Raw genomic sequence first — 18,335 nt, 5'->3', positions numbered from 1 at the left:
TAGCGAAGCGGCGTGCAGCACCTGAAGTGGGCTGCTATTGATTGGAAATCTGATGGCAGCTCTAAAAATAATTACTGCTGTGCTTAAATCAACTGGAATCCAAACTCCAGTTGTACTTCTGGTGAGGTTGTCTTCTGGGTGTTCAACTTACAGTTGTGTTTTTTTCTTGGTTCTGGGGAAATTTTTGCATTCTGCTCTTACGCTGTAATTGCTGAATCTTTCAATATCTTAATTAAGATCTTAGTCCTTTCTGTCTTCTCTAGGCTGCTTTCAGGGGTGACAAATTGCTTCCAGAGACAGGAAATATAGGTCTGATAATGGATTGAATAAGACCTTTTCCAGCTTTGTATAATCTGTCAAAAGACCTTTTAGAGACATTTGGCTTAAGGCGTCTCTGCTGCCCAGTGGCAGGCGGGGGCACCGGGCGAGCTTGGCAGGGAGCTTTGCACGGGGAGGGAGGATTTCAAGCTGCAGGAAGAAACGCCAATATATCTGATTGAACTATTGGCAGAAAGGGCAGAGGGAGAATAATAATTCATCCTACCAGCCACTTTGCACAGATAATTTATGTATAGATACAGATGAGCAATCATCACTTGAAAGTTAATGAACGCTGCTCCTGGAGGCATCGCACCTGCAGCTTGCTCTGCAGCCGTAATGCAAGGACTGGGTAACCCTGTACTCTGGCTCCTCCTTGCAGCATCGCAGGAGTGGCTGACTGAATTCCTGCTCGACAGAGCAGCATTGAGGTCTGCGTGCACAGAGGAGTGTTGTCTGAAGTGGCGGTACCTTCCCAAGCCTTCTGCAAAGCATATTGGAAACTGGAATACGTGGATACTTTTAAACTGAAAATGTGCTTTCCTGTCCAACCCCTGTTGCAGAGAGATTTGTGTAGCAATAAATTGGGGCTGCACTTAAAGCACAAGTGAACTTTGTGTACAGTCTCCCTGCAGTCCTACCGCTATACATAAATTCATTCTGATCAGAGTGCGTGTTTAAGTTACTGCTCCTGGAAGAGCCATACTGCTAAACTTATACGGTATCACATATATTTTCTGGGGTGTAAATGTCTCTGAATACTATCCACACCAGTTGCATAGAATATGCAGTGGTTATTTTTTTCCATTTTGCAAAGGAAGGCATTCTTTGTGATTCTTGCAGGTTGGTGTAAATATTCTACACATGCTGCTAAAGCAGTTCTAGTGCTCAAATCAAACTGATTTTGGTACAGCTTGATGCGTGGAGATGTTACCTCGTTAATCGAGGCATGTGTAATGCATCAGTGATGCATGAATCTTGTTTGGCCACGCAGAAGCTGCAATTTAACGCTTACCTGCATATGTGGCCCATCAGAGTACTTGTGGACGAGCAGTGGTACACAAATGTATTCATTTAATTGCTGATTGTAATTGCATTGCAGTTTTTTAACTGCTGATGCATGGAGAAAAGACGGCCCTGAATATAAAAGTGCTTGGGGACTAAAATAGTGACTTTCTGACAACTTGAGAACAACTCTACCAAATGCCTTGCAGCAGATGTAATCCAGGATACACCAGTGCCATTTGCCTTTTATGTAATGCTGCCTATTTTCTTCCCCAATCTCTACAAGGGCTGTGTAGGAAGGTAAAAATGCAGAAACATGAGCACTGCTGTTAGAACTGATAGATGTGCTTGCATATTTAAAGCAGCTGTTCTTGGAAAAGAAATTACTGGGGCAGCATTGTATAAAAGCAATTGAATTAAAATACTGGATTTTAATGTCAGCCACTGGGAGTTCCCAGGAATGGACCAAGTCTGGCTTCCCTCGTATGGGCAGCTTTTGGGTGAAGCATCTGATGGAATCTTTCTTGCTCAAATTATCTCAGAGCTGTTTGGGGCATTGTGTGAGAGCTGCTGAAAGCCTGAAACAACAGCCTTTGGCCAGTGTTGATTTTTGGAAAGATTCCTCCATGAAGCAGGGGTCTTCTCCCCCCTGGCTTCCTAAACCTGCTGGCTGAAAGCTCTGCAGGTAATGAGCTCGTGTTGAGTAATGCTTTCATTATCAGCAGGGGCCGTGACGACGATCCTGCCAAGATGCAGCGTGCTGTCTTGCTCCCTTTCTGGATGTAGGCTTTCTAATTGCCCTGTCTCTGTGCAGCAGAAGTGCCCACCATGCTTTTGTGGTGGTGGTGTGATGCTGGAGCTCTGCAAGCTTGAAGATCAAAAGGAAAGAGATGCAGCTCTCTGAAGAATTCTCTCTGCAATCTTTCTGCTGGTAGCAAGATCTTGGGAGAAGGAGGTTGAAACAAGTTTGTCTTTTTGTCTTGTACAAACCATCACCTGGTGCAGAACAGCAGCAGCGAGAACCAGCTGGGGAAGAGCGTGCTTCCAGTTCCCTCTGTGTGCCCAGAAATTGTACAAGCCCCAGGAAAGTTCATGATGTACACAGTGTGACTGATGGATGGCGTCTGGTCTCCCTGCCTCACCTTCCCATCCCAGGCTCCTTTCTTGTCATGCACCTTTCTGTGCACCAGATAGAGCTTTTTGTTTCCTCGTCCTTTCTAGCATCGTGACTCCAAGGGGAGTCTTCTGGTTTCTCTCTTCATTCCTTATTTCTTCTGCACCTTCCTCTTTAGTCACCCGCAATTAGTTGATTTCCCAATAGCAAGTGCTCAGAACACTGCCTCTGTGATAGCGTACAATTTATCCGTTCTGTAAAAGGCTTCTTGTACCCCCTAACTGCAGCTGAGCCACAGGCTCTGGTTTCACAGGCGATACCCGCACCCAGAACGTGGCTCTTCTGCTTTCACTCTGGCTCCAGCCCAAGCAGCGTGCTGGAAAACAGGTGGCTATATCAGCAGCCTTGGAGGAGCTTGGTTCTTTGACTCCTGACTGTCTTAGGAAACCTCTGCAGCCGTTTCACAATGCTGTACCAGAAGTGAATTAAGGAATCCGGCATTCTCTCAGCACAGCTGCATTTTAAAGTGGTCCTGAACACCGAAAGGGCAATGCACGTCACGTTCTCCATCTCTGCAGTGCCTTTGGTGTCCTTGCTCTCCACCCGGGCTATCAAGGTAGATGTGGATGAGAATTGTAATGCAGAAGAATAAAACTTCAGAGACCTTCTACTAGGTCACCCATAAGACGTAATAGTTTTTACATGCAAGAATATTTTTAGGTGCCTTTGCACCTAAGCACCTTGCTTTAATTTTGTCTCTTAATAGGAAAACTTGACAGGTTCTGTTAACTGGGACATTGTTTTGGAACTGACAGGCGTATTAGCCCTCCCCTCCATTTTAGTAATGCTAGTAAAATATCTTGAAAATACTTGGAAATGAGGAACTGAATCCCTCCTTTATATTAAGAGGATTGCACTGCATGCCCTGTAACAGAGAAACCAAAGAGCACTCTTTCCAAGGCTGTGCTGAAGCATACCCGTTCCGAAAGCTGCTCGAGTGCAGTTTGTGCCTGTTGTGTACATGCAGTTTGAAGGCACAATGTGTGCTTTGGCACAAAACCCCTTTCTATTGTGATGCATATTAAATCTACCAAAAGAGTGATGCTTATAAGATTACTCGTGTTAAGAATGACTAAACCTGTATTTATTTTGTTACATACTTTTAATTATCAGTTAACTTAAACTAGCCCTGCCTCTTTTTGCTCTTTTGTCTGCTGTTTCAAACAGGTCTTTAGATTTTCAGTATGGTTTTTCCTGCTTCATGGAGTAAGAATAAAAGTCCTTGCTTGCTTTTATCAGGAGCATTAGCTTGGTTCCACTGGTGTGGGACCTGATAAAATGCGTTGGGCCCACATCTCCGCAGCGAGCTGTGTCTGAGCAGCGATGTGGGTTCTGCTGAGCACTGCTGTGTAAAAGCCAAGGTAAAATTTTAATCCTTAGGAACAAAACCTGCTTCATTCTGTGCTTTATATGTTACTGGCACTGGAGTAGAATGGTGTAAGAAAAACCTTGACTAGAAAAGCTTCGCAGGAAAATGTTGCTCTGTTGCTAAATCTGTGATTGAGGTCAGCTGCGGTGATATTTTAAATGTAGCTTGTACAGCAGAAGGCAATTAGCCAAACATTCTGATAGAAAAAGTACTGGAAATGTCTGAGCCATAGCTTGAAACTGGCTAGCATCAGATGCCCTGAAATATTAATATTCCCTGTAATGCTCCCCTCAGACTGTGTACAAAAATAGTCCCAGCCCTCAGAGAGCTGGAAATGGCTGCTGCATAACTGTGCCCAGCAAGGAACAGGCAGAGTGTGCTTGTGTCACTTATGCTCTCATTGGGATAACCTGGCAAAGATGTCCTCTTCTTCAATATAATTATCTCCTGGCTGTAGGAGAACGCTAGGTCACCCTGCAGCAGAAGTCACCATGTCCTAGAAAGCTTCCCCTTTCTTTCTCCTAGAAAAAGTGGGCCAGCTGCACGGCACAGACTTGCTGCGCCCTGTCCCCGCAAGGCTCTGCTTTCAGCCTCTTCCTGCTGGTGAAAACCCAGTGCTGACAGATGGAGGCTGTGTGGGGCTTCACTGTAAGCTGATGAATCCTATTTCTTCTTTCCCTAATGGGGAGTGCTTCACAATTGCTTTTGACAGCCCTTACGTGCCAGTTTTGGGACCATCGCTTTGCCTCCAAGTCTGTCCCATATGCTCCGTGCTTGCAGGCCTTTCGCTGTCAGGGGCTTGGAGGTGAGCTCTGCGTATCGTCCTCGAGGAAGCAGAAGCCCCAGGGAAGTCACTGGGCTCACCAAGCCCCTGCCTGACAGAGCCTCCCACGCCTAGCAAGGAGGAGATGACAGCTCTCAGTGGATCACAAAGTGAAATTCGCTTCTTAATGAAGAACTACCATCTTTTGGAGTAAAAATAACGCTCCTCTTTGAGGCTGTGGATGGCGTTTTGGAAGGTGCCTACTGATGCTAGTATCCTGAAGGTGTAATGCAGCACACCTAGCCCTGAAGCTGATTTATTTTCTGCTTGGAGACCTTTGACTTGAAAACTGTTTGGCATCATCTTGCAACTAGACAGCGTTTCTCTAGCTTCATCCATTCATGCTGCTTTGGTCACGAATATTGAGTATTGTTAGCAAAGACATTATTTGCCTCTGGGGATACTCAATTACTTCCTTCGGTGTTGTATCATCCTGCAAGGGAGAAGGGGATTTTCTCTTTACTGAAGAGTAGCTCCTTGCTGAGAAAATGCTTTAAAATTGGGAAGTGGACAGGATGACATGCTCACCGTATTAAAGTACTTTGAAATAGCATAACCTTCTTTAGGAGCTCCACCAGAGGTCCTGTACTTAGACTGGATTTCTGTAAGCAACTTCCAACAGGTGTGAGATTTTTGAAATTTGTTTGGATTTACAGAGGCATTTTGACAAAAGCCTGGGGTCATCAGCCTCTCCTGATGGCGTCTTTTCAGGTGAACACACGGATGCTGAGGAATGCCGTACCTTGTTTGAACAGCCAAGACTTTTCATGGTTCAGAAGCTTCGTTTAATGCAGCCCCTAACAGTGTTATCAATCACCTGCATTGCTGTCCTAAAAGAATCCTCCAGCGCTAAAGCATGGGATAACTTTTCCATTTCAAATGCCCTTGCATTTGAGATACGGCAATGCCTTTAGCACATAAACTTGTCAAACGTTTTCCCAGAGTTGTGATTTAATTTGGGGGAAGAGCAGGTTCAGGTGCTGCTGCTCAGTTGCACGAGATATTTTACTTGTTAGTTTGCTGTGACTTAAGCAAGATTTCATTTCTGCTCAATCTTCTGACTTGCAGTGGTAGATGAGCCATCAGGAAACCTCCCTGCTCCTGCCTGTAGGTTTTGCTAGCAGCAAAGGGAACTTCCCTTGCGTAGACCCTTGTGATAAATTGCAGCACCTAGGGGTCTTTTCCTGGAGCTCTCAGATTGGACTTTGACTGGATTAACAGATCAGCACCCAGCGATCACACAGCAGGCCACGTGTGACATAATTAGCAAGCTAGAAAGCGAATGGGCTTTAAAGGTGGTCACTGCAGCACCGAAGCCATCTGCTTAAGTGAAGGTTCAGCTCAGGCAGTCCATTGATCCAGCGTAATCTCTCGTGAGGCATTAGGCTGCGACAGGCTGCTGTGACACACAAAGGGAACGGCAGTGCCATTATTTATAGACAATTCAGAATTAAAACCCTCTGCTGTTATTTAGGGTGCTGATATTTATTCTGTATTTTGCTCAGGGCTGCCCAATTTACCTACAGCCCCCCTTAAAAATATATTTGCATACATGCTGGACGAAGCAGTTCTCTGTTGGAGGGATTTTAACTTTATCTGCATTACATATACCAGCTGTAGTGTCGCTGTAAGGTGTTAACAAGTGTGAAGTGTTCCAGGTCACGGTACATTTGCAGACCAAATCTACAATCTCGTTGCAAGGAATAATGGCTCGATGCAGCTTTTGGAGCTTTGCATTAAGAACAGCATCAGCATGGAGCCCTGACACAATGGGCAGGTTGTAACCAGGGTCCCTGGCAGCTCTGCTTCAAAGCTGAAGGTACCCACAGAGCCACAGGGACCTCCTGAGCGGTGCAGGTGATGTTCCTCCTGTTCCTGCCCTGAGGAGCACCTGGGCCATCTCAGCTCTGTAGGTTTTTGGTCCAATGTTGAGATTTCTCCCTTGCTCCACTGTTTTCCTTGCGACCCAAGCCTGAGCGATATGCTTGCAGATGTTCAGCTGAGATGCTGGTTAGAGAGAGGTGGGAATCGGTTTTCCTTTTTTAAGTTGGGCTCAATGTGGGAAAGGTGATAGCTTCTAGGGAACTTGTCGCTTATTTGCCGTGCAGATTCTCAAAGCTTAAAATAATTACCTCTCCACCGAGCAGCTTGTAAACACAGTTCCTGTTTTCTTTTGTAGCTATCCCTGACATCACTGGCCACAAGCGAAGTGAAAATAAAAACGAGGGGCAGGAGGCACTCATGTACTGCAAGTCCGTGGGCTACCCACATCCCGAATGGGTGTGGCGCAAGAAGGTCAATGGAGTATTTGAGGTAAGAAACTGGGGTATTAGGAACGTATAAATATCCCAAAACTCCCACTAAGGCAGGAAATGACCACCTTAGCTCAAGGGATGTGCTCTTTAGGGTGCCTTGTAACTTCTCAAAATGTGGTTCCATAAGTCTGAGATGTGGCTGAGCAAAGCTGACATTTTTCAGCAGCAGCAAATACAAAACTGTTGCACACCTGTTGTGTTGCTGAGCAAACAGTTGCTTTTTACATTGCTGCTGGACAAAGTTAGGAGTTGTCCAGAAAGATGGAATGTTGAGGGTATCTGCTACAAATTGCAAAACACAAGTTATGAAATGTACTTTAAAAACGCATTCAGTTGTAAACTACTTAAATTGTTTTTTGGTTTTACTGGTTGAGCTCACTCAATAGGAGGACTTGGCAGTGATATCTATTAGCATTTAAGTGCCCGTATTTTTTCCATGTGGCAACCCAACTGTTGAGCTAAAAATTTGATCAGCAATTGGAAGAGCAGAAGAGAAGCTGAAAGTTGCTAAATCCTTCAGCCTGCCTATTTTTACATCTGCCAGAGAAGCAGTAACTTGATTGATAGACGAAGAACAAATATTCAGCAAGTAATAGCGTAGGTTGTTTGCTCACTGTTAAGGGTGAGCTTAATTTTTCATGGGACAGTGATGTATGGGCAGCTTAGCCAGTGCTGTGAGTCATCAGAGTCCTGTGTGTTGCTCTGTCGACTTCTCCACAGGCTTTCTTTCTGGTGAAGTTGATAAATTCATCCAAGATTAGCTCTCAGGAAGATCAAACCTTTGTATTTTGTTCTGTCAGTTTTGCTCCTTTATGTTTCTTAAAATAAGTAATTCCGGAAATCTTTTTCCAAAATGTGGAAAGAATATGGGGCCTTAAATTCCAGATTCTGTAAATATTCCTGAAGTTCACAAACTTGGCAGTCTAAGAACAGTAGGTGTTTGCTTTAAAAACGTTACAAAGGCAAAATGTTAATAAGTCCACTGTATCTTAAATAATTAGACAATGCTACCTAATGCAGTGTAGAATAATCTTAACCTATACTGCTTTTTCTTTTTTTTGCTCTACATTGGAATCATTTTGTCCCCTGCTTGGGCAAGCACTCTCTAGTTCTCTTGTCTGGTTAGGTTAGTCTGTTTCATCTTGTTTTATAGAGGGGAATGGATTGTAATGGTTTCTCGTAAGGCACGAGGCTGAGAACACTGCAGCATACACGTACATCACAGCCGCTGGCATTTCATGGCTGCTACTGTTACAGCAGGAGAAGAATACAGCTTGTCAGTCAAGCTGACATGGTTTGTTTTTTTTTGTTTTGAAACAATTCACTTCAGGGAGGGATATAGAATGAACACTGGCAGTGGGCTCTGTTGTGTTAAAGAACTAACTGCTTTGTGAGAATCCATCAAATCTCTTCTACTTGCCATGACATAGAAATGAAAAGGAAAAGCCTCAGTGCCAGGACTTATTAAGCTCTATCTCTTCTCCTCTTCCACCTTTCTTCTTTCATCAGGACATCAACAACTCTTCCGGCAGATTCTTTATTTCAAATAAAGACAACTACACTGAGCTCAGCATCACAAACCTACAGATAAATGAGGATCCTGGCGAGTACCAGTGCAACGCAACCAACCAGATCGGCTCCATGTCCGTCACAACCATCCTCCGTGTCCGCAGCCACTTGGCTCCCCTCTGGCCCTTTTTGGGGATCTTGGCAGAAATTGTTATCCTCGTTGTCATCATAGTTGTTTATGAGAAAAGGAAGCGGCCGGACGAAGTCCCAGACGGTAAGTGTGCTCAAAGCCGCTTGTAAGAGGAGGAAAACATAAAAAGGCAAAGCAAACTTATGGAAGGAGAACAGAGGGGGTCTTTGTGGCAGGAAGGATCATCAGCGCAGCTCGTTCAGCTCTGAGCTCTTTGCCTTCTCGTCTGTTCACTCTCCAAATCCTAAAAACCCCAGTAAGCGGAGAGAGTCCGAATGCTGTGCGAAGTCCTAACACTGCATTTCCCCAGGATCTTGGACTGTGGGATGGGAAAGCAATTTTTACAATATTTGGAATGTGTTTTGTCGCACAAGGTAGGCCTTGTGCCCCCGTCTTTTTCCTGCTGTGGTAGTCCTGAAATCTTCCATGCCAGCCCACAGAGCATAGGGCAGCACAGGGGGAGAGCTGGAAACCTTTCAATCCCTGATGTCGCCCGGATTGGACACTGGGCAGGTTTTGGAAGAAAGCATTGCACTTAGAGGGATTGGGACCACAGAGATGCTTCAAAAATATCACGCTTTCAGGGAGGGTGGGAGGGGAGGTGGGAGGTAGGGCTCTTATTTTGGTGTGTAACTGAATTAGCAATGTATTTAAGGAATGCTCTGGAAACTCTCCTGTCCACTGAGTTGCATTTTCTAAAGATTAGGCTATTAGCTTTGATGGTAGCACTGATTAGTTACAGCTTTGTTGTGTACCAAACAGCTTAATTGTTTTATCTTTGAACTTCTTCTGCATATCTCCCTCTTTTAAAAATAGGGGAATGGGCATTTTGAAGCTAAAATGAGTATTTGAAAGAAAAACATTGACAAACAGACCTGACGCTCGTGTGACACCTAGTTGCTTATTACTGTGTTTGTCAAGAAAACTTATTCAAGGAATCCTTGTGAGAAACAGCTGGTAATGCCATTTTGCCTGCTGTAGGAGCATGACGTGTCCAGATAATGGATCAAGTGCTGGGGAGTACATGGAGGGCAACACGCTGAGTCAGTGCGGGGAAGCACTGAATCACGGGGGCTTTCCTGGGTTGGACGAGCCCGCGAGCACAGTAGGTACCTCCCAAAGGCAGCTGTGTTGTAGCTTGTGCAGCACTGACTCGCCGTTGAGTTGCACAAGGACTCGGTAACAGCACAGCAAGATGTTTGCCTTTGGGATGGAAACGTAGGTGCTGAAACAGCAGTCTGCTTGTCGAGCTGGGGCGAAAATAACTTCACTGCTCCCGAGCTGGGTTTTAGCGAGTGGAAGAAGAAATCTTACGAAATAGGTAATCAATTTTAGTAGCTTGGCAGAGGCTTGGATCACCTCCACAGCAGATCGAAACTTTCTTAAATAGTGCATACCTAGAGGAAACTAGCTTTTGATCTTAACCACCTTGGTAGCGATTACTAACTGCTTACAGAGCATGCGTTGGGACCGTTCCTAGGTGTGTATCCACCAAACTTTATACTGTGTTGTGCATGTACTTCCGCCAACTAACAGCTTCACGGTTGCTGAAGGGGTTTCTACTGCCAGCAGTTTGTTCTGTAAGTGGCTCTCAACCAGCCCAGAAAACTTCAGATGTATTTGGAAGAATAATTTAATGTTTTCTCGTACTTCTCACATATTGCTATACCATTTTGGCCAGGGAGAATCTCACCTCTTTTCTTTTTTTTGGTGGCTCTTGGTAGTTCCCTGCATTTCCCAAGCTTTCTCTTGGTGAAGTTTCACAAGGACTGAAACAAGGTATCAGCAATTGTAATCAGATATGGAAATAGTTATTGCAAGCAGCATAAACTGGATTTAATCCAGTAGAAATTGGCTTGGACTTGACCAGATTGCAATGCGACAAGTGTGTTAGCACAATTGAGCACACACCAGAGGTGAAATGCACATCGGCGTTTGTTACGGGCTTGTTTCAAAGGCTGAAGTTTTCCTGGCTGGTCTGGCTGCTCTTCAGATGCCTGAGGAATTCCAGGCTCCTCATCTGTGGTGTAGGTGTCCAAGATGATGAGCCAAGTAACTGAGGTTACTGACTTTGCTTGCTCAGTTCGCTATTCTTCTAAAGGCAGCTAAGCTCAAGTCCTGGAGAGTGACGAAACTCTGAACCGTGTTTTCTCTGCCCATTTTCTTGGAGGACAAAATCCAATACTCAATATTGCAGTCAATATTTACGTATTAGGTTTGCCTAGATGAAGAGATGCAATCAGCATAAAATCTCAACTAAAAGGCCGACTTGAGTCCTGTATTTCCTTGGAGACTCTAGCGCTTTCTTTAACTGCATTTGGAGCTTTCTGTGGTACTGTGGTGGGAAACACCCTCTAAGCCGGGGCATTTTACAAATGCATATGTGAGAAATCTTTGATAAGCTGCTGATTTCCACACTTGAGCGTTTTACTTAGGTTATTCTTAATTCCATTGTTATTTTAAATACATTGTTATGAAATGCCAAAGTTAATGTTTGAACACAGTGGTGTGTTTATCTGGAATTGAAACTCAGTGTTTCCAAAATCGTACATCTGCCTCCGTGCTGCAGTGAGCTGTGGCAGGTAACACCAGCGAGCCCACAGTTGAGCCAGCAACTTAAGCAGTTGCCTATCAGAACATTCATTAGCTGTGAGTCTAAGCATCGTATTATTTAATATAAATATTATTTGGCATCTGCTGTGGTTTCTTTAGAGTCGGCCAGTCTCCTGAATTTTCTTACTGTTGGTTTTGATGCCTTAAACCTTCAGGACAAGGGTTGTGGTTACGCCAGCCTTTGTGCGAGGCTGCGCTGTTAGTGCCTCCTCCTCACTTACAGGGGCGAAAACTGGTAGCAGAGTAACCTCCCTGCTGCCCCTTCTTGCTGGGTTGTGCATTTTATCCTTGGACTACTCCAAACTTGTCCCTACTCCGAGATTCTTTAATAGCTCCCCACCATCACCCCTCTCGCCATTGCAACAGCGTAACTCTGGACTCATTGAATCTCCTTTGATCTGCAGAAGCAGCCAAAAAAAAAAAGACAGCCGTGTTTGAGGATGGATGGCCATTTTGTGTGTTCCTTTGGACCGCTGCCTAATGGATCGTTATCGTTCGGCTTGGCACATCCTCTTGCAGGCTGTCCACTCCTGCTGATAAGGTGTCTGCTGCCATAAACAGCCTAAATGTTGGGGTGCGAGCTCTGGCCCGTGGGGCGTTGGAGCTTCCCACCTTAGGAGGAGGAAGGGGGATGTCTCCTGTATCCAGCTGGCCTTTTTTCTCCCCGAGAATCCTCTGATGGGTTGGCTCGAGGTAGGTACCTTTTTGGTACAAAGTAGTGCCCCCAAAGACTTTGAATGGCTGATGCTGAACGGGACCCCCCACTTGCTAGTGGGGGATGTGACTGGAGAGAAACATTATCTCTGTCCTGGAAGACGTCTGGGATGCTTTCCAGAGCTCTTGGGAACTCTACCTGGCCAGCCAAAATAAAATCAATTGAATTAATTCCCTTTCCCTCTCTCATCTCCATGTCCCACAGGCTAAAATTACCTGTCGTAGCGTGGCAGCTACCGTTCCTCTCAGATGGGTAGTGAAAGATACCTGCTTGAATTCGGAGCAGTTCTTCTTGGCTTACTGTTCAGTAACACCGTGGAGTGAGGCCACTTAGGTGTCAGAGCCAGGTGGAAAGGGCTCTGTGTTGCAAAAGAGACTTTCCCAGTGCGTTTGTTGGCTGCACAAAATGTTACCGCCCGCTAGAAGCACTGCCAGCCAGAGGAGTGAGGACAATCCTTTAACTTTGGCATTTCCTGACTGCAGTTTTTTGCATGGACCTTGCTTTTTGTGTTTGGTTTAATTGCTTCTTCTGCCACAGAACAGGGCTGCTCGGTAGCTCCTTTGCTGATATTTCCTCCTTCACATAATTCAGATGTTTATTTTTTATTTTGTCCTGCTGCTGCATAGCAGGAGAAGGAACTTTTGCACCCGTGCAATCTGCATTTCCACCAGCGATGGTGTGGGGATGGCATTAGTGGGTGCCTGGGGCAGGATCTTGCTCCTCGTGCCTGCAGATTAGGGGCTTTCTCGTCCTGCTGGGAGGAGAGGGGGCTGCAGCAAGTATCGCCAACAGCCTGCAAGCCCCCTCGCTCTCAAATTATGTGCGGAAAGGAGGAAGGGAGGGGAGGCCGCGCTTGAATTTCTGCACCACAAAATGAGTTGTGGCTTGCTTTACACGTGGTAAAGCGATACAGTCGCATTCTGTTTCCAGAGAGCAGCTAGGTGTCATGAAACCAGAGTGGGTGAATAAGGTGCAGCTTCCCATGGCTTTTGGTGATGAAAGCTGCATGAACATGGCATGTCGAGGCCAGGGTTGCTGGCACTTCACTGCATGCACGGTCGGAAACTGTTCCAGCGGAGAACTGCTGATGCATTTTGCTCAGAACGCAAGTTGCTTGGACTTCCCTTGACAGTAAAAGGGAGCAAATAGCTTTTTCTTCCTCTGTGGTATAGCTTAAGCTGCTCATTTTTGATAGACGTAGTGATCAGCCATTCTGACCTTTATGTAGTCTATCAAACTATCAAAGATTCCTAAAGAAAGTGCTTTCTCCTGTTGTTGTTGGATCAAATTAGCACAGATGCTGTTTTAAAGGGTATGTTCCAGGGTAAGTAGAAAGTAAAAACTCCTTGGCTACATTCCCTCTTAGGAATGTAAACAGTTTTTACTTTAAAATCCATCCTGTACATACTCCTTAGCTCAAAGCCATGAGGTGACTGGGTTATGATACGTGCTTTTTCATTCTTCCCCTCTCATTTGTCAGCTTAATACAAAGCCTCTCCATAAATGTATTTCTGCTCCGGCTGTGCAGCAGCTCCATCCATATCCCCACATTCTTTCTAATACTCATTTTTTTTCTTGACTTCCCTGTTCCTGCTATTACTGTAAGTAATTTAAAGAACAAAATGTTTTCACTTAAAAGGTTTACCTTGTAACAAGTTAATTTTTGTTTTTTCCTATTACCCGCACCTTTCTCTCCCACGCTTAAAATTCACAATGGGGAGAAAACTGTCAGACAGGCACGCTGTGAGATTGTGTAGCTATAAACTATACCTAAACGCAAGCATCGTTGTATCGTAGCGGTAATGGAATAGCCTGGCTTCTGTGGGCCTTTGTACTAATTTGTTAGATGCTATTATAGGGTCAGAACTCCTTGAGTCTGATGTAAGTAATCTTGGCCAGAGAGTCGTCATTGCCTTATGCCTTCATTCCATTTCAGAGCAACTGCTTTGTCCTTACCGGTGGGTTTTGTGGAGCAAGGTGAGTGTCTCCACTCACCGCTCCCCCCCTCTGTTATTAATGAAGCGAAACAGAAGAGCGTTACTGCAAACCCTGTGTGCTGTGCTAGTAAATGCCGCCTCCAAATCGTTGTGCAACCTGAGTTGCCAGCGTGGGTCATAATGCCCATGTCCCTGCAAACAGCCACGAGGGAGAAAGCATAGGATGCTTGCTGGGGAGCCTCCTGCACCTTTCATGAGTTCACCGAAGAATTTATTGAGGTGTTTTTTTTTAACTTGGGCAAACACATCTGAATAATACTAATGTCCTTCTCAGAAGTTTTCAAACCACTGCTGAATTTTCTCTTCCCGGAAAGCACTGAAGCTAGTGTAAATGTCAGAAGTCCCCAGCAGTCTGCAGCAGTGGTAACAGACTGCTTCGCAAGCCATGGTGGTCGCACTGTAATGCCAGACCGGAGCAGCCACAGATGTTGGCTTTTCCTTTTAAGCATTTGGGCAGAACTTGCACATGGGTGTTCTGCTTGGGTGTGTGCTGTAATGATGCTTCTGTTCACTACAGGTGTGCAAAGCAGGCCTGAGTTTTGCTATCTGACAGAGTAAGCAGCACTGTAAAAGGGGAGCCCTCCACAAAATGTAGCCCCTTTTTCAGCCTGCTGTAGCCTGAGTTCTGTTCCCAGACACTTAATGCAAGTTGAAGCCACAGCAAACGTATTTGTCATCCCCGCAGAGTTTTAACGTCCAGAAATTTTGCCTAAGAAGATCATGCTTGGTGCGCAATGCACTAAAGAGAGGAGCGATTCTAAACTTCCAGTTCAGAAATCTGCAATTTCAGGGCAATGCTAAGCAGATAATCACTATACCTACCTTAACCGTGCATTATATAAACAACGATCTGTTGGAGTCTGCAGGCCCCCTCCGAATTAAAAAGCCAGCCCCTGGAAAATGAGGGGGTTAGGTCGGTCAATTATGAAATTACAGCTTCACCTGGCAGCGTTTCAGGAGCCCTGCAGGTGCGGAATGGAATGAAGCAGCATACTCAGAGGCTGGTTCTCTATGGCCATGCATTTTAAATACAGTTGCGATAGAAATCAGTTACTAGAGCAGGTCTTCTGGCATAAAGGTTTTAAGTTATATTGATATTTGTCGGTTACTATGACTTCTTTTTTTTCCCCCCTTCAATTGCATCATACCCTTAAAAAACGGTGGTAAGTGAGAGATCTGCATGCTTTGGAGTTTGTTTAATCTCCGCTTCAGTCTATACAATGCACAAGTCATAATGTTAACACTTTTTCTTAAAACTTCTTCATTCACGTTCACGACTAATTTGGATTTCAGTTTGCTGTTTTTAATCTTTATTTAATCTAATTTTGTACTTATTTTTTCTGTTGTTCTGTTGCCCCCTGATTTCGCTCAGGTTTTGGTCTTTGTCTGTACTGTACTGGGGATGCTTTTTCAGCAGAGAAAAGTCTGACTGGGGTAGTAACGCATAGAGAAATTTTCCTTGGTCACGTTTTGTCACCGTTTAGGTTATAGAAGGGGAAGGGGCGAGTGGTGGTGATCCACTGGTCTTAGGCCTTATGCATAATCACAAGTATCCTAATAGGCATTTTTGTTGGATCTTTGGCAGGGAAACTTTTGCTGGCAGCCTTTATAAATGTGAAGCTTTTTTTTTTTTTTAAACACACGAAACTCCCTGTCTGAAATACACATCTGAATATTTTAACTGAGGAGGAACAATGGTTATTCGGTAGCGAGAGAGAGCTTGTATCTTAATGGTGCAGTTTGCTATTTCTGAAGTTCAGCAGAACAAACTCTCAAAGCTGTCTGATGCTTGTAGAAAGCTGAGATAACCGAGTGGTAACGCCGAACGGCGTCGGTAGTGCTACTGGCTGGGGCTGGGGGGGCGCAGGGCTTGCTGTCTGTCCCAGGCTCTTCCCACTGAGTGCGCAGAGTACGTAGCCTAGCCTGCTTTGCAATCTTTTGTGAGTCAAAAGATTATCGTGGAGGGAGGCTCTAGATTTACTCTACTGTGCTTTGTGTTTCAGTACCTGATGTGTCTCTGTATATCTCCACTGTATATACAACAGCACATTGATGTCTGGTTGTCCTTACTAGTCCTAGTTCTCTCTGTATCTTGTCCGATAGTGTACTGTTGCTGGTAATGGACTTCTGTGGACACTGGTGTGTCGCTAGTATGTTATTTTTGGCTGTAAAGCTCTCGGTTTGTGGTTAGTTCTTTATTTTTTTGAAATATTTTTTTGTTCCGGTCACTGTCTGTGCTAGCGGTGGCTTTGCCTCTCCGTTGCCTTGAAGGTACAGGTGGAGTAATGTCACGTTTGACAGACATTACTCCTAGCGTGTGCTCATGCGGATGCCCACACTGTTCAGACTGTAATTTCCATAACTGCTTCATGTGCACCAAGCCCCCTTGTGGAATCCTGCTGAGAGTTTCTTGAAGGCTTCAGTGAAAAATCCCTCCCGCACGAGGGGGAGCAGCAACTGTGGAGTGCTCAAAACAGCAGGTCATGAATTGGTCCCCCAAAATACTTCTACGGGAGCATTAACGTAACTTTCTGGATTGGTTTTTGTACTGCTGCTTAAATGCACTTCCATCTTCCGTACTGCAGCTCGGGGGAAAAATAAGGCCTTTTTTAAATTCAAAAAGTATTCAATTGGCCATGAAAGAGCCCGTATGAAACACTACTCGTTGGCAATTTTTTTCCAATTCTTAAAAGAGAATGTTTTCCCTGGCCTCTCGCCAGGAGACAAGGGCAAAACAATGCTGTCAGTCTTCTGTAGTTGAAGTCTGTTGTGTCTGGAGGTGTTGCGACACTGGAATTTTTCCTGGTGCTTTGAGTCCTGTGCTCTATTGGATGCATGCACAAAGCCTGCTGCTATCCCAGGTCTACACCTGGGTACTTGAATCAAGTATTGAACCTTCAATCTCCTCCTAACCTGGTCTCCTATAATTAGATCTTGAGAAAAATGAGAAATGAAAAGGCTGTGTAGTCCGTGGCAGAAGATGAGCATATGGCATATACACCCTGTTGTGTATATACCAATAACTACCCACCCACAGTTGAAGGATGGCTTAAAAATCAATCCAAGAAAACAAACAGCAGGATTTTACAACTGAAATGTTGGTTTGTCTTCTCATCTATTTTTATAAGATTGAACCACTGGAACTTGGGGACAAGATGAATCTGACCATATTGCAACAATCTGTCCGCTACAGTTGCAGTTCTTCATGACAAGCATTCAAAGTGTTAACTAAAACCATTGAAGCAACATACCTGCCATTAAAACTTGAATCCAGAAAATAACTCCATGAATCTTTGCACTACCAAGTGGAATGGCCTTTAATGCTGTAGATAGATCGGTTTGCTGTTTGTAGTTGGGCTGGCGTCGGTACAAAGACTGACTCTCTTTTCTTTCCTTCTCTTGTCTTCCCTGGATTGCACCTGAATTCTTGCTGCAGATGATGAACCAGCTGGGCCAATGTAAGTGCACCTTAAGAAAAAAAATATTGCTGAGGTTACTTTGGGGGCTTACGGGAGTTTGCAGTGCTATGTTATGCGTGCCATTACTAGCTGTGACATGAAAGCTCTAATAAAGATCAGCATACCCTGTGTTATATGGCAAAGTAAAAGCAGGCAAAATCCTCACTCTTCGAAGCCTCTGAGTTGATCTCTGGCTTTTTTGGCCAAGGGATTAAAAAGTCTGTTGGGGGAAGAGGCACAAAAAAGCCCCTGCTCCCAAATGGGGCTTGGACCACTGATGCTTGGGAATGGTACCTGCTTGGTTTGTTGTTTGATAGCAGTGAAGTAATGAAAATCGAAATCTGCCAGATCCTTGCTTGATAAACAAATTTTTTCAAATGAGTTAACATGTCATTCTTCCTTCAGCCTATTTAATTTGGTATGTAAAAAGAAAATTTTCCTACACTGGAAATTTAGTGCTTTTTTTAATTTCTTTCCCCAGGAAAACCAATTCTACAAACAATCATAAAGATAAAAACTTACGCCAGAGAAACACAAATTAAAAATGCTTATCATGTAAGTATGACTTGCACACATCTCAGAAACGGTCAGACTAAAGCCCTCCTTTTTCTCCCACGGTTTGCGTATGTAAACCTAACTCATTCTGTGTGTTAAAGCTACCAGCTGCTCAGAGTATGGCACTAGCCTTCCTGTCACGCTTCGAAGAGCACTGGGGGTTATCGAAAGAATTTTTTCATAAAATGTGTAGGTAGTTTAATGATTCATAGCGCTCAAACTCTACATAACCGCTACTATCACTAATAAAAACAGCCCTCCTTATTTCATCTTAAAGCCTGGAAGCTAAGCTCG

At 44.6% G+C, this 18,335-nt stretch overlaps 1 protein-coding gene across 1 annotated transcript in view; it reads left to right on the top strand.

The window, feature by feature from the left end:
* Positions 1-18,335, top strand: part of NPTN (neuroplastin) — a 30,222-nt gene that overhangs the window by 10,325 nt on the left and 1,562 nt on the right. The window contains exons 4-7 of the mRNA XM_013194092.3: positions 6,869-7,002; positions 8,514-8,787; positions 17,465-17,486; positions 17,968-18,041. Coding sequence (XP_013049546.2) covers positions 6,869-7,002; positions 8,514-8,787; positions 17,465-17,486; positions 17,968-18,028 — 491 coding nt within the window. The 3' untranslated portion in view covers positions 18,029-18,041. The remainder of the gene's footprint in view (positions 1-6,868; positions 7,003-8,513; positions 8,788-17,464; positions 17,487-17,967; positions 18,042-18,335) is intronic.

Source organism: Anser cygnoides, chromosome 11 (genome assembly GCF_040182565.1).
Source record: "Anser cygnoides isolate HZ-2024a breed goose chromosome 11, Taihu_goose_T2T_genome, whole genome shotgun sequence".
Lineage (NCBI taxonomy): Eukaryota > Metazoa > Chordata > Aves > Anseriformes > Anatidae > Anser > Anser cygnoides.
This window is presented reverse-complemented; position numbering and strand designations above follow the sequence as displayed.